Source organism: Octopus sinensis, unplaced genomic scaffold (genome assembly GCF_006345805.1).
Source record: "Octopus sinensis unplaced genomic scaffold, ASM634580v1 Contig17764, whole genome shotgun sequence".
Classification (NCBI taxonomy): Eukaryota; Metazoa; Mollusca; class Cephalopoda; order Octopoda; family Octopodidae; genus Octopus; species Octopus sinensis.
Genome location: NW_021835303.1, coordinates 47,501 through 62,500, shown reverse-complemented (window position 1 = coordinate 62,500; position 15,000 = coordinate 47,501). Strand labels below are relative to the sequence as shown.

At 36.8% G+C, this 15,000-nt stretch overlaps 1 protein-coding gene across 1 annotated transcript in view; it reads right to left on the bottom strand.

Annotated features, from left to right (window-relative positions):
- The window catches only part of LOC115231197 (thrombospondin type-1 domain-containing protein 4-like), a 50,897-nt gene that overhangs the window by 13,631 nt on the left and 22,266 nt on the right, over positions 1–15,000 (bottom strand). Inside the window, exons 5-6 of the mRNA XM_029801270.2 lie at positions 9,396–9,606; positions 751–923 (exon numbers count right to left, since the gene is read on the bottom strand). Of these exons, the coding sequence (XP_029657130.2) occupies positions 751–923; positions 9,396–9,606 (384 nt within the window). The remainder of the gene's footprint in view (positions 1–750; positions 924–9,395; positions 9,607–15,000) is intronic.

Here is a 15,000-nt window from a genome sequence, read left to right as displayed (position 1 = left end):
TACCGACGTACACTTTTTTATGCTTGATTTTCGTATTTGTGTGTATACGTGTATTTGTTTTTCTTCGTATGTATGTATGTATGTATGTATGTATGTATGTATGTACAGTCTGGAGCACTTCATAAATTTCTGTAGTGTTTAAGCGCCTCTTTAACACAATATTTTTTTGCAAAGCGAGCGTCCAAACGTCTCAAAAGACATTTTAAGATCCACAAAGATCAGAACTTAACTGCAGGTATTGGTGGCCCAAATCAGAGGTGAAATCTATGTGGATGTCTTTGCAGAACATTGTCTGGTTTAAAAAGCCACATCAGGTGCCATGATGGTGCTAAGGTGTAGGTACCAGAGGTGGTCAAACGCTGTATAAGGAGTAGACAACCACCATGTATCTATACATGTGTTGTGCGCATGTGTATGCATATACGTGTGTGTATGCATGTGTGTATGTATGTGTGTATGTATGTATGTATGTATGTATGTATGTATGTATGTATTTATGTGCGTGTATGTATATGTATGTGCGTGTGAATGTATGGATGGATGTGTGTGCGTGTGTGTATGTATGTGTATGTATATGTGTGCGTATGTATGTATGTGTATGAATTTGTGTTTATGAATGTATGTATGGATGGATATGTGTGTGTGCGTGCATGTATATATGCATGTATGTGCGTATGTATGTGTGTATGTACGTGTGTATGTATGTATGTATGTATGTATGTGCATGTGTATATATGTATGTGTATATACCTGTATTTGGATATCTTCTGATAAAGGTCCCACAATAAATATACATTGTCCAGGACAAGAGGTATTCTTCTGACGTTGATAATCCAGAACTGTTCCAGGAATCCGTTTTATTCCATAAGGAGATAATCGCCAATGAGTATTAAGAAGTCCGTGGCCGGATTTGGTTTTTATAGCTGCAAATAGAATTATTAAAGATATTAGGATAAGGATTATCATGAAAGAGGCAATAATGAATAACGCAAAACAGAGAAACAGATGCCCGGTAGTAAATTATATTTTCTCTGTCATGTTTTTGTAAAATGCGTTTAAACGATGCTGTCACTGGTTCGTTAAAAGGTGATATACGAAAGGGTGCTCAAAAGTTCCTGGCTTTAAATGTATCACGAAAGGACTGAAGGACCGCTGCAATAAGCGTGTGAATCTAAAAGGGGAATATGTTGAATAAAATCATAATTAACTGATCCTTCCGTATTTTGTTTTCGCCGAAACAAGGAACTTTTCGACACCCCCTCGTTTATATATGTTTCCCTGTAGATTGGAAAAAAAATGATGAACAGGCTTAATCGATTCTCGAGCCTTATTGTGTCCTCATCAGAGTAATACACACACACAAAAAAAACAGTAGTTACAGAGAATGTAATGTGTAATGTGTTTTCGCTAATTGTTTTTAGAGATCAATGTGGTCGCGGCCTGATACAGAAATCCTCCGGATTCTCCCATCCTATGAACCAGCGGATCATCGACGATATGGCGGCTGGAAGGAGATGGAGACGCACCCCTTACTCATTTAAAGGTGAGTAGACTGGAAGAACGGGAAACGAAGTGCCTTGCTCAAGAGCACAACGCGATGCCCAATCCAGAAATTGAACTCACGACCTTGTGATCGTTACTCGAACACCGTAATGATTAAGACACTAATTATATTATTTATTGTAGGTGCGTGGCTTAGTGGTTAGGGTATTCGGATCCCTATCGTAAGGTTGTGAGTTCGATTCCCGGTGGTGCTTTGTGTCCTGGAGCAAGATACTTTATTTTGCGTTGCCCCAGTCCGCTCAGCTGGTAAAATGAGTTGTACCTGTAATTCTTGCTACATTACAGGTAATTCTTGTTACCTGTAATACTTGTTACATTCTGTGTCACACGGAATCTCCATGAGAACAACGTGAAGGGTACACGTATCTGTAGAGCGCTCAACCGCTTTCACATTAATTTCACAGACAGGCTATTCCGTTGATCGAATCAACCGGAACCCTCGTCGTCGTCGTAACCGACGGAGGACCAGTTTAATATACTGCTAAACACTAAATACATCACTAAACACGAACAGTTCCTCCAGCCTCCCAATTTCCGGAGTGACATTCTATTTCATAAATCCTGATAAAATGACACGAAAAGTTGACCTAGGCGGGATGTGAACTCGGAGCATTGAGATTCGGGACACATGCCGGCAAAGCATTTTGTTCTACGCTCTAATGATTCTACAAATTAGTTATTTAATTGCAAACACCCGAGAGGCAGAAACGAATCGGTAGATGAACATAACACATAACACCGGTTTGAAGTAATCGTCGATGCCGGTGGGGTTGCGGTAAGTTTGGCAGGTCATTGCCCGTTCGTGGTTGCTGGGTGAAAGAGTTGAAATAATTAAATAATTATTCAGAACCACAGATAACAAAGCGCCTGCAGCAGATAATGAATGTAAGATTTTGGAATTGGTAACCGAAAACCATATCTGCTTAGTGTAATTACGTGTCTGCAAAGTAATAAATATAACGTTCTTAATCATTTTTATTTCTACATTTGAAGACTTATTCAAAGGCGGCTCCATTCAATTTGACTTTACCAAAAAGTATAAAAGACAAAATCAAAACGAAACAGAATCTCTGAACCAACAAAAACAAAAACCACAAAAATAGGCGATTCATTTCTAAGCAAAAGACCTTAGTGAAACAATGAGGTCCTTTAATAAAAATATTTCTTAATTAAGATGTTATCAGAGTTCCAGGAATGTTCAAAGAATTACTGTGACTTTGTAGGCAGTACTATTTTCTCATTAATTCAAGATAGATTTACTTTTACCCTTTAACAAATTAGTTTTCTTTCAGTGTTTATATATATATATTTTATAGATTTTCTTTTGATTTTTCCCAGGGTTCAAGAAATAATAATGTTTATTTAATGGCAGCTTCCAAATTTGGGATTGGAATAGTTTTATGCGGATCCCCCCCTCATCCCGACACCCGAAACATTAGTTCTAGAATGTAATAAACATCATCGGAATAGAACGTGTTCTAGACATTACATTTATTCATTTACTTAGCAACTTCCTAATTTAGAAAACAAAATGTCTTGTAATTAAAACGTACATTAATCATTTAAGAGCCTTTGAATAATGAACCACGAAGCAAAAGAGTCCGCATCAAGTCTAATGATCAAATGAATCACTGAACTGAATAAATCCGCCGAGTGACTCCGTTGATGAAACGTTGTCAGTAATACTCTGGAAGCTTCTCCCATTTCTGGCAACTGTATTTGATATCACAGAAGACGAATTTTTTTTACCCAAAATAAAATAATATCTAAAAGAAATAAATCGCTCAGGGTTCTATGTGCAAAGTTGGACCCCCACCCCATGGGCTTTAATGCACTAAAATCACTTTTTCTTTTTGGAATATGCGCTGTTGAAATTAAGATGTCTTTAATATACGTCTTTTGTGTCACCAAATACGGTAACTTTTTAACGAACATATGAAGACCTGAACCCGACTCGGAGTGCTAACAAGGGCGGTCATGGATTATATTGTCCCCCCCCCACCTTTCGCCCCAGAGTAAGAGATTGGTACAATCGATGAAGGATGGGAAGAAAATTGCTTTAGTGTATTTAATTACGGTCTTTTACATTCTGAGTTCCAATCCTATAACGATCAAATTTGCCTTTCGTCATTTCGGGGTCGATAAAATAAAAATAAAGTACCGTCAAAAGCTGAGGCCTATAGAATCGAATAAATTCTTCTAAAAGAATGGTTTTGTGTCGAAGAAGGGAAAGATCCCAACTATGCTGTTATACACACACACACACACACACACATATATATATATATATGTATATATATGCATATATATATATATATATATATATGCGTGGATTGAGCTGCTTAATATTGGTGTTAAATTTTGGCACAAGGCCAGCAATTTCGGGGGAGAGGCTAAATCAATTGCATGACCCCCACTGCTTAACTTATTTAATAGACTCCCCAAAGGATAAAAGAGAAAGTCAACCTCGACGGAATTTGAACTCAGAACGTAAAGACGGACAAAAGGCCGCTACGCATTTTGTCCGGCATGCTAACATTTCCTCCAGCTCACCCGCTACCTTATACAAGAGTAATTAGTAGTAATATTTCGCCATTATAGAAGGCGGCCAGCTGGTAGTATCGTAGCCCTGCCGGACAAAATGCTTAGTGGCATTTCTTCCGACTTTACATTCTGAGTTTAAATGCCGCCGGGGTTTGTCAGTCATCCTTTCGGGGTTGATAAAGTAAGTACCAGTTGAGTACTGGGGTCGATGTAATCGACTTATAACCCTCTCCGACATTTCTGGCCTTGTGCAAAAATTTGAAGTCAATATTATGTGCCTTATCAAGGACGTGTCGCTACGGGATGCGAACCTTCGACAATGGACTATGTAGAGCAACATTTTATTGACCCAGTCAGCTGTAACGCTGATTATGCTTATCCATGGATTAAGTGAATGTTTCAAGCATACTTAGACGGGATTATCTTGAAAATCACCAAAGGTGATATTATTCTCTCAGCTCCAGCGAACAAAAAGGACAAATTTTACAGGCTGGGAACTTTATAAACCGCTCAAAGAGAAATTCTTCAAGAAGATAAAAAAAACTTCCGAAATAATATAAAAAAAAAGAAAATCGAAAAAGAAAAATGTCTTTTTCGAGATTTATTATATGTTTGAAGGTTTTGTTCTGATTCTTCAACAAAGGTTTACTTTTTTTGGTTGAAAGAAGAAAATCTGAAACAAAAATGTCTCACAAAAGCTGGAAAAAGCATTATAAGAACCAAAATCCAATAAGAAGGAATTCCTTTCGTTCTTTTATTTTTAACTAATCGCTTCTAATTTAGATTCAAAACCATCAATTTTAAGGAGAAGAATTAGTCGATGGTATCGATCACCATACAGGAATGGCATATTATTTCTTTGACCTCGAGAGCAAAGTTGACCTTGCTGGAATTTGAACTCAGAAATTTAACAGAATACGGCAAGAAATTTGTCCTGATGTTTTGACAGTTCTCCCATTTTGCTGCGATAGTTATATTTTTAATCAACGAAATTCTTAAACTCACGGCTAAATTTAACGCTTACGTGGTTGCATGTATACGTTTTTAGGTTGTGAAATGCATTTTGGTAGCGGAACGAGATATTTTTAATACTATACTCAAGAACAATTGTTGGATCTTTATCTTTTGACCTACAGATTTAAAAAAAATAATTTTTGTAACTAAACATTTTCAAACTTCGGACACTGGTAGAATGTGTCATATAAAATATATTTTACTCAGCTGAATACACGTCATTGATTGGTTGAAATTACCGAAATACGAGAAATTTAACGTGAAATAACTTTGTAAATATAAGTTTTTCTCAAAAATGCTAAGAGTAAAAGATATTTTATATAACACATTCTACCAGTGTCCGAAGTTTGAAAGTGTTTAGTTACAAAAAAAACGGTTTAATTCTTGGCAACAAGAAATCTTTTCCGAAACAAATGGCACTATTAAAGATGTCTTAGGCATCAACGAATCCTCGTCATCAATTAACGACATCAATTAGCGTAAGGAAAATCTAAATTGACCTCCAGTAGAATTCCTGTTTAAAACTGTGACGAATTTCGAGTATCTATTTCGGATTCTTCCGTTATTTCGACTCCACCTCGCAAACAACACCCAGAAATCATTATATCAGTTACTGATGCATTTATCGCGGTTTTAGAGGATTATGACGACGTCATGTGAGTTTTACTTCAAAGTATTTGCAACCTCGATCCCGAGTTCGCGTTTTGATTAGGGCGTCGGGTCATTACTTAGTTTTTAACAATGCACTTTTATCTTTTACGTGTTTCAGTCATTAGACTGCGGCCATGCTGGAGCACCGCTTTGAAGAATTTTTAGTCGAATGTATTGACTTCAGTACTTATTTTCTAAAAGCCGGGCACGTATTCTATCGGTATTTTTTGCCGATCCGCTAAGTTACGGGTACGTAACCATACCAGCAACAGTTGTCAAGCGGTGGTGAGAGGACAAACACAGATACAAAGACACAAACACACACACACACACATATATTATAACTAACTTCTTTCAGTTTCTATCAACCAAATCCACTCACAAAGCTTTATTCGGTCCAAGGCTATAGTAGAAGACCCTTGCCCAAAATGCCACGCAGCGGGACTGAACCCTGAACCATGTGATTGGAAAGCAAACTTCTCACCAAAAAACCACGCCTACGCTTAGGTATTTGATATTCTTTGCTACAGACAAGTATTCACTCTACCGCCTCCACACCTCTCTCGTTCTCGCACACTCTAATACATTAAACTTGTGCTAAATTACACAATAAAAATAGACAAGACACTCTTCAGCTCTATATTTAAGAGATGAGGAATTATGTACATTATTTACATTATTTACATTTGACGGATATTTGGCCTCATCTTGTTTGTTGTTAATACAACGTTTCGGCTGATATACCTTCTAGCCTTCATCAGGTGTCTTGGGAAAATTTCGAACCTGGGTTCTCATTCCTAAGGTATTTTTCGATGTTGTTGTTGTTGTTGTTATTATTATTATCATTATTATTCAGGTCACTGCTTGGAATCGAACTCGGAATCTTGGAGTTAGTAGCCTGCGCTCTTAACCACTACGCCCACGGGCATATGGCGTAGTGGTACTAACCACAAGATTCCGAGTTCGATTCCAGGCAGTGACCGGAATAATAATAATAATAATAATAATAATAATGATAATAATAATAATAATAATAATAATAATAATAATTACATCGAAAAATACCTTAGGAACGAGAACCCAGGTTCGAAATTACCCCAAGACACCTGATGAAGGCTGGAGGGTATATCAGCCGAAACGTTGTGTTAACAACAAACAAGATGAGGACAAATACCCGTCAAAAAGTAAATAATGAACATAAGACATTCTTCGTCTACTTCAAACACAATAAAGCTGAAAGCTGCTGTTCAAGGCAATGTTCCTCTTTGGACGTAGAACGAAATAAATTTGATTCAATTGAAAGAATTTTCCTTTTGTCAGGTTTTAACTGAAGCATTCTTGAAATCTTTTGTCTTCTTCCCAGAACTCTTCGAATTTTCGCTTGACAGAGCAAAAGGATACGTCTCCCTTATTTTGTGAAATCTAAGTTTTTGATAAGACACAACGTGTTCAGAATCCACAAGGGATGGGATAAATGGGCGTTGGCACATCTATGACTTCTTGGGTAGTATTAGGGGTGTAAGTGAAGAGACATATGGTTATACTGTTAGGGGTCAGAATCATTAGGGCGCGGCCTCGATTGCAGAAACCTTAGCTCGTCGGGCGAAACGCTTAGCCGTATTTCGTCTGCCGTAACGTTCTGAGTTCAAATTCTGCCGAGGACAACTTTGCCTTTCACCCTATCGGGGTCAATTAAATAAGTACCAGTTACGTACTGGGGTCGATATAATCGACTTAATCCGTTTGTCTGTCCTTGTTTGTCCCTTCTGTGTGTAGCCCCTTGTGGGCAGTAAAGAAATAAGAGGGTGGCTGCTGGAAAACCCTATGCCTGGTAACAGGACTCACACAAGTAGGAGACCCCAGTCATGTCTGTCAGACAATTTCTGCGACTACATCACCCCTAACATCTAGTCACCTATCTCCCCAGACTGCAACCCCCTTGATTAATATAGGTGGGGCTCAGTGGAGCGAGAGACCGACAAAACTGCTTGCAACACCAAAGATGAACTGAAGGCAAGGATTATGGCAGCATTCGCCAACTTAAACAAGGAGACAGTCCAGAAGAGTTGCAGGAGATTCCGAAGTCGTCTGGAAGCCGTGGTTGAAGCCAATGGCGATATTATTGAATAAATTTATTCTTTAGTATTTCAAGATCCTTTTATGTAATTTTAGTAAATGTATCTGTTAAAATGAGACGTCAGTGTTATTTTCATTTTTGCGTAATTTAGACGACAGTTTATTCACCACACCCAGCATATATATATATATATATATATATATATATGTGTGTGTGTGTGTATGTGTGAGAGAGAGTGAGAGAGTGTGTTTGTGCCCCACCACCGCTTGACTATCGGTGTTGGTTTGTTTACACCCCCGTAATATAGTGTTTCTACAAAAACAACGCATAGAATAAGTACCAGGCATTTGAAAAAGAACGGGGTGGGGGTCTATTCGTTCGACAAAAACAAAAAAAAAAACGTTTGAAGGCGGTGTACCCCAGCATGGCCCTGTTCTGGTAACTGAAACAAATAAACGATGAAAGGTATAGAGCTTTGAGTCTCTGGTGATTCGAACTCAAAATCTGGCGCTTCCTTTCCCATGATAGATGTTTACTTGATTTGTTGACAAAATCCTGCAAAACCTTTTCATCCCCGTGTCTAATACAATTTGGTGAACAATCAGAAGAATTTCTAGAGCGACAAACAAATATGTTCTGAGTTCAAACCCCATGAAGGTCAACTGTGCTTTTTATTCTTCCAGGTTCGATAAAATAAATCACTTAATTCGATTCCTTCAATTTCTCTCTCAATCAGAACTGACTCGTTTTCTTTCACTTGGTTATTGTTATTCAAATACAGACGCTATTCTGTCCTAAGAGGGGCGTTGAGCTAGGGAACAGCACCCTTTTTTTCAAAGTACCCCTCCACCCAAAACATTTGTAACGCAGGGGCAGGTACGATGTTCATGAGCGTAATTAGACTAATTGACGTGGTCAGACTTAGGCTTGACAATTGTTATCGGTTTGTTTACGTCTATGTAACTTAGCGGTTTGTGAAATGAGACTGATAGAATAAGTATCAGGCTCAGAAATATATATATTAGTGGGGGCGATTTGCTTGACTTAACCCTTCAAGACGCCACGCTGAACTTAAGAAAACGGACCATCATCTTTGCTACCAATGCTGTGGCTAAAAATTAGTGGAATACCAAACTAAATTCATTCAACAGTCTTTAGACTTTAAACTTCCGTTCGTCAGTCATCATTCCGTTGTTGCTTTGATTGATTTCTGTATAATATTCTTAGACTATTTGCCTATCTGTCCGTTCGTCCTTCTCTCCCTCCCTTTCTCCCCCCTCTCTCTTACTTCGTTAATCCTGAAGAAGTATCACAGCCCAAAATATTATACTCTTCATTGATTTCGTCAAAAGTATGTAAATTTCATTTCTCAGGGATAGTTTTCTATACTTGAATGAAGAACTGTTCTGAATAAGCCACAATAATATCCTGTATCTGAGTGTACCGTGATTTTTATTGCGATCCTCCTCCGCCCTTTATGACACGTTCATTGCATATAATAAAACAAAAGAGATTGTATAAGTGTAGAACTAGACTGGAAACTTACCGAGGTAGTTTCTACTGGGTTTTAGTTCTTTAATATAAATATTGAACGCTCCTTTGGGTATTATCATCAATGGATTGTAACCATATTTCATGAAAGTCTGGTCACCCGTAATGTTGGCGTGAACCACACGACAGGCCATGTTGTTGCCATTGCAGACGCCACAGGAATCTTCTTTCGCAGTAGAATCGAGGAGGCCGTCGCAGCCAACTTTCTGAAAGAAAGAAAGAATGAATAAAGAATTTTCAATGAATAGTTTTAATAAATACACGAATTAACTAACTAATTAATTTCTTCTGCACCCAGGAATCCTAGTCGTAAATGAGGAATATGAATGGGAATCAGACCTTTGGCCTGAGGCGAACTCTGAGGTACCTCTTGGTACTGTATATTTGTGTAGTTAGTAGAAATATTAGTCAATGAATTGCTTTAATAAATACACGAATTAATTAATTAATCAATTAATCATTAATTAATTAATTAATTAATTAATTGATTGATTGATTAATTAAATTCTTTTGCACCCAGCAGTCCAAGTCGTAAATGGGGAATATGAATATTGTCAGATAAATTCGCTTGTTTTTACCATTTTTATCTTTTGAAAATCCTTTCCAATATCATTTCAGTTAACACAAGTATTTTTAATCGCATCGTCTTGCGTTTTTTTTGTAGCTCTTTTCTTCCTCTACAATTCTTGCTTATCATTTTTGAAATTTGAATAAAATTTACCTCTTTTCAAACATATGACGATGGACTGTCAAGTAAAAGAACGAATTGATCTGACAACCCAATGCAAGTGTTTGCTAGTGGGGTTACGTAGAGGTGGTTGAGGAGGAAAGTCCTGCCTTGAGATAAAACAAGGCTGCCAAACTCTTGAATTGTGAAATTTGGCCAAATTTGGACGTACGACAGTTTAACATAATAGCAACGATTTGTATATGAATCTATCTATCAATATATTTATTAGTTAAATTGGTTGATTTGCATATTGAGGGTTTGGTGCTTTATGTAAGGCCAGAGTGCTATATCTGGGCAGAAATAGTTTACCATTGCATTCAGGTAGGACATCAGTCTGACGTCTTAGTAGAAATATATTTATGTCTAATTTCTGAACAGGGTTGATTAAATTAACTTGACTCCGGCAGTTGACTGGCATTTATTTTACCCCATCTCCTCAGAAGGACAACAACATTTACTCGAGGGAGAATTGAACTCAGGACGTGATGACGCATGGCGTTTTACTGATTCTGTCATTTGGTGGCCATTATTCGGAGAACTCTGTAAAGCCCCATGATATATATTTTGTGATGATTTGGTAAGAAGCAAAAGAAAAAGCAAAAAAAAAAAAGCAATACAGTTCCGACCATTCTAAAGAAAATAATTAACCGTCGGTGTTTTCCAAACTGAAAAATAAATATTCTTTGGCAATTCTTTTTTCAGAAAGAGAATGGTATTTGGAAAGGATCATAAACTCTTAGGACTACGAAGATAGCGATATGATAGAGATATATTTTAGAGTTTAAGAAAACATCTGGAGGGAGAGAGAAAACAGCATTTAGGTTAAGGGGACACATAATATATGTTGAGTACAACCTCAAGGGACGGGGAAAAAGTTTCCGAAGATAATGATACATTAATTGGAATAAACAGATTCCTAGGGGACACAGAAGCATATAATTTGATGTGATCCCTCGTAACAGTAATAACGTATCGAGAGAAAAGAAACCTGTAGGGGCATATAAAAAGCGAAATAACATATGCAAAGTTTGGGTTTGGAGAGTAATTGTAATTTAATGGGTACAAAATATTCATTATAGTCAACGGTTTCCAATCAGTTTTAATGGTTTTGAAACGGAATAATGTTCACAAAGAAGTCCTTTCCAGTTTTATGTTAAGTGAAATATTTTCAGTCATTTATATTTAAGAGTTTCTCATGTTACGTGATATAAATCCTGCTATATCGAATATTTATCGAAAACTGTATCTGTTGTTAGTATTTTTTCCTAGCGTGAAGAAATATTTCTTCCGTTTAACGTACATATGTAGATGTTTCGCTTTACATACCACGAAAAATGCTACCACGGGAAACCTCTGTGTAAGCATTCTAGATGCTAGAAATAACAACTAAATTCATAATTTTATGACAAGAAAGGGTTTTCCTCCATTTTACGTAAGTAGATATTTTTTTTACATACCACGAAAAATTGTTAGCACGGAAGATTGCTAGGAATAGCAAGTAAATATCCCTAAAATTACAAGGAAGGGCATCACCGATTAACGTAAATAAATGTTTCGCTTTACATACCACGTAAAATGTTAGCATGGAAGGGATCTACGTAATCTTTCTAGGTGCTAGAAATAATAGCTGCATCTCTATAAAATTATGACAAGATGAAGTATTTCCTTCGTTTGACATCAGCAAATGTTTCGTTTTACATAGCGTAAAACATATTAGCACGGGAGGAATAATTGATCGAGTGCTAGAAATAACAACGAAATCGCCATCAAAATATATCATATATATATATATATATATATATATATATAATATATATATATATATATATATGCGCACGCGTGTGTGTGTGTGTGTGTGTGTGTGTGTGTGTGTGTGTGTATGTTTGTGTGTCTATGTTTGTCCCCACCCACCATCACTTGATAACCGATGCTGGTGTGTTATGTACCCGTAACATTGCAGTTTGGCAAACGGGAACGATAGAATATGTACTAGGCTTACAAAGAATAAGTCCTGGGGGACGATTTGTTCAACTAAAGGCGGTGCACCAGCATGGCCGCAATCAAAAGATTGAAACAAATAAAAGCATAAAAGAATATATATATATATATATATATATATATATATATATATATATATGTATATATATATATATATATATATATATATGTATATATATATATGTAAGTATAATATAAGTTTGCATGCTTTCAAGTGTATATGAACTTGAGACCGTTGGGATTGTAGCCTGGCAATTCTGTCTCCTCGACCAATCGCAATAAAAGGAAACCCAAAATATTTAAAGCCAACTTCGAAAAGTTCTTGCGACATTTTTCGTTTGGTCAAAAACCAAGAGCAATTCCTAAGACGGATTTGTTCTGTTTCTTCTTTTTTTTTGCGGAGGAAATATTATCTTGGAAATCTGGTGAGGAACACAATCTTTCAGCCTGATTACAAATGAAAGAAGTCGGTCTGGGGGTGCGGGGGTGGATAGCCAAGCGGGTGGGCAACTGTTAATCGCTACTTTGTTCCTCAGTAGGGGAAGAATTAGGGTTCTTGTTAGCGGAAGTTGTTGATAGACAATTATTTTATCACTATGCCGGCCAGTTTGTGTGTGCATGTGTGTGTATATGTGTGTGTGTGTATGTATGTATGTATACATATGTATATTTATATTCATACATGTAAATATACATATATATGTATATTTATATATATATATACATATGTATATATATTTACATATGTATATTTATATAAACTTATATATGTATGTATATATATATATATATATACATATGCATACATACTGTATACACACATGTATATATGTATGTGTGTATGCGTGTATTTGTGTGTATATGTGTATATATGTATATTTATAATGAAAGCAATGAATATATATATATATATGTGTATATATAAATATATATATATTTGTATATATATCTATAAATATATATGTATATGTATATATATATATGTATATATATATATATGTATGTTTATATACGTCCTTATAGCCACATGTTTATGTAAGTGTGCTTGTGTGTATGCGTGTGTATGTGCATGCGTGTGCTTGTGCGTGCACGTGCGTGTGTAAGTGTATGTATGCATGCATGTATGTGTATCTGCATTTGTGAACATTCCGTATCAGATTCATCTATAAATCTTAATACTCCTAAAAAAGTAAATGTTTTCTGTTTATCACTTCCGGTGTGCCGGTGTTCCGGTAGTAGAGATGTTATGTCAGACGATGCCATCTGGTGTACAATAGTTATACGAAGCACTTATCAGATTTGTATCGAAGTTTCAATTTCGTGAACTTTATTTCCCATTTTAACCCTTGGACACGGTATGGCGCAGTATGACCATATCGTTAAGAAATTCGCTTCACTATCCCGGGGTTCCAAGTTCGATCCTATCGCGCCTCATGCTGATTCTAATTAAAAATTATACTAAGAATAATCAAATCAACATTACCTGCAACGAGTGCCACATGTTAGATGTCAAACTGATCGCAGAGCAACGTGAAATGAAGTGCTTTGCTGAAGAACACAACGCAATGCTCGGTCTGGGAATCGAACCCACGATCTCGCAGTCGTAAGTGCAACACCCTAACCGCTAAGCCATGCACCTTCACACACACATACACACAATATTTATAATATTGATAAACAAGCTTTAAATCGGAGAATATATATATATCATTATGATATATTATTATAGTTTCACCCCTCACACACATACATACATACATATATATATATGTATATATATAATATATATATATATATATATATATATATACACATACATAAATATATATATGTAAACACACACACACATACATATATATATATATATATAAATATAAATATATATATATATATATATATATATATATATATATATATATATACATATATATATATATATCTATATATATAATATATATAATCAAAATAAGCAACAATTATATTTTAGGTAATGTGGTACAATCGTTTCATGCTACTTCATTTTATTAAACATTACCTAAGATATACTTGTTGCTTATTTTGATTATAATCACCCATGGATTTTTATGGATAATACCATACAAAACTCCGGTGCCTCTGACTTAAGTACCATATTCATCTGAATATACATACATATATATCTGTGAAGGCGCGTGGCTTAGTGGTTAGGGCATTCGGCTCACGTTCCTCAGGTCGTGAGTTCAATTTCCGGCGTTGTGTCCTTGAGCAAGACACTTTATTTCACGTTTCTCCAGTCCACTCAGCTGGCAAAAATGAGTTCCAGTAATTAAAAGGGCCAGCCTTGTCACATTCTGTGTCATGCTGAATCTCCTTGTGAACTACATCAAAGGTAGGTATGTCTGTGGGGTACTCAGCCACTTGCACATTAATTTCACGAGCAGGCTGTTCCGATGATCGGATCAGCTGGGACCCTCATCGTCGTTTGTTTGTTTGTTTGTTTGTGTGTTTGTTGAGTGAAGCGGTCATCGTCCCAGAGCTCGCAAGATCGCGCCTCAGGACTGTCTTAGTGGGAGAAGTCCGAGACGTGGTCCTTTGCTATTCGTAAAACCCGCAGAAGAGAAAGCAAGTCAACCCCCGACACCGAGAGCATCGATGGATGAATGCGCATCCAGGCTCAACGGTTGCGTAGGAAGTCGGGGACAAGAAACAGGAAGAAAGAGTGAGAGAAAGTTGGAGCGAAAGAGTATAACAGGGGTCGCCACCACCTCCTGCCGGAGCCTCGTGGAGCTTTAGGAGTTTTCGTTCAATAAACACACACAACGCCCGGTCTGGGAATCGAAACCGCGATCCTCCGACCGTGAGTCCGCTGTCCTAACCACTGGACCATTGCGCC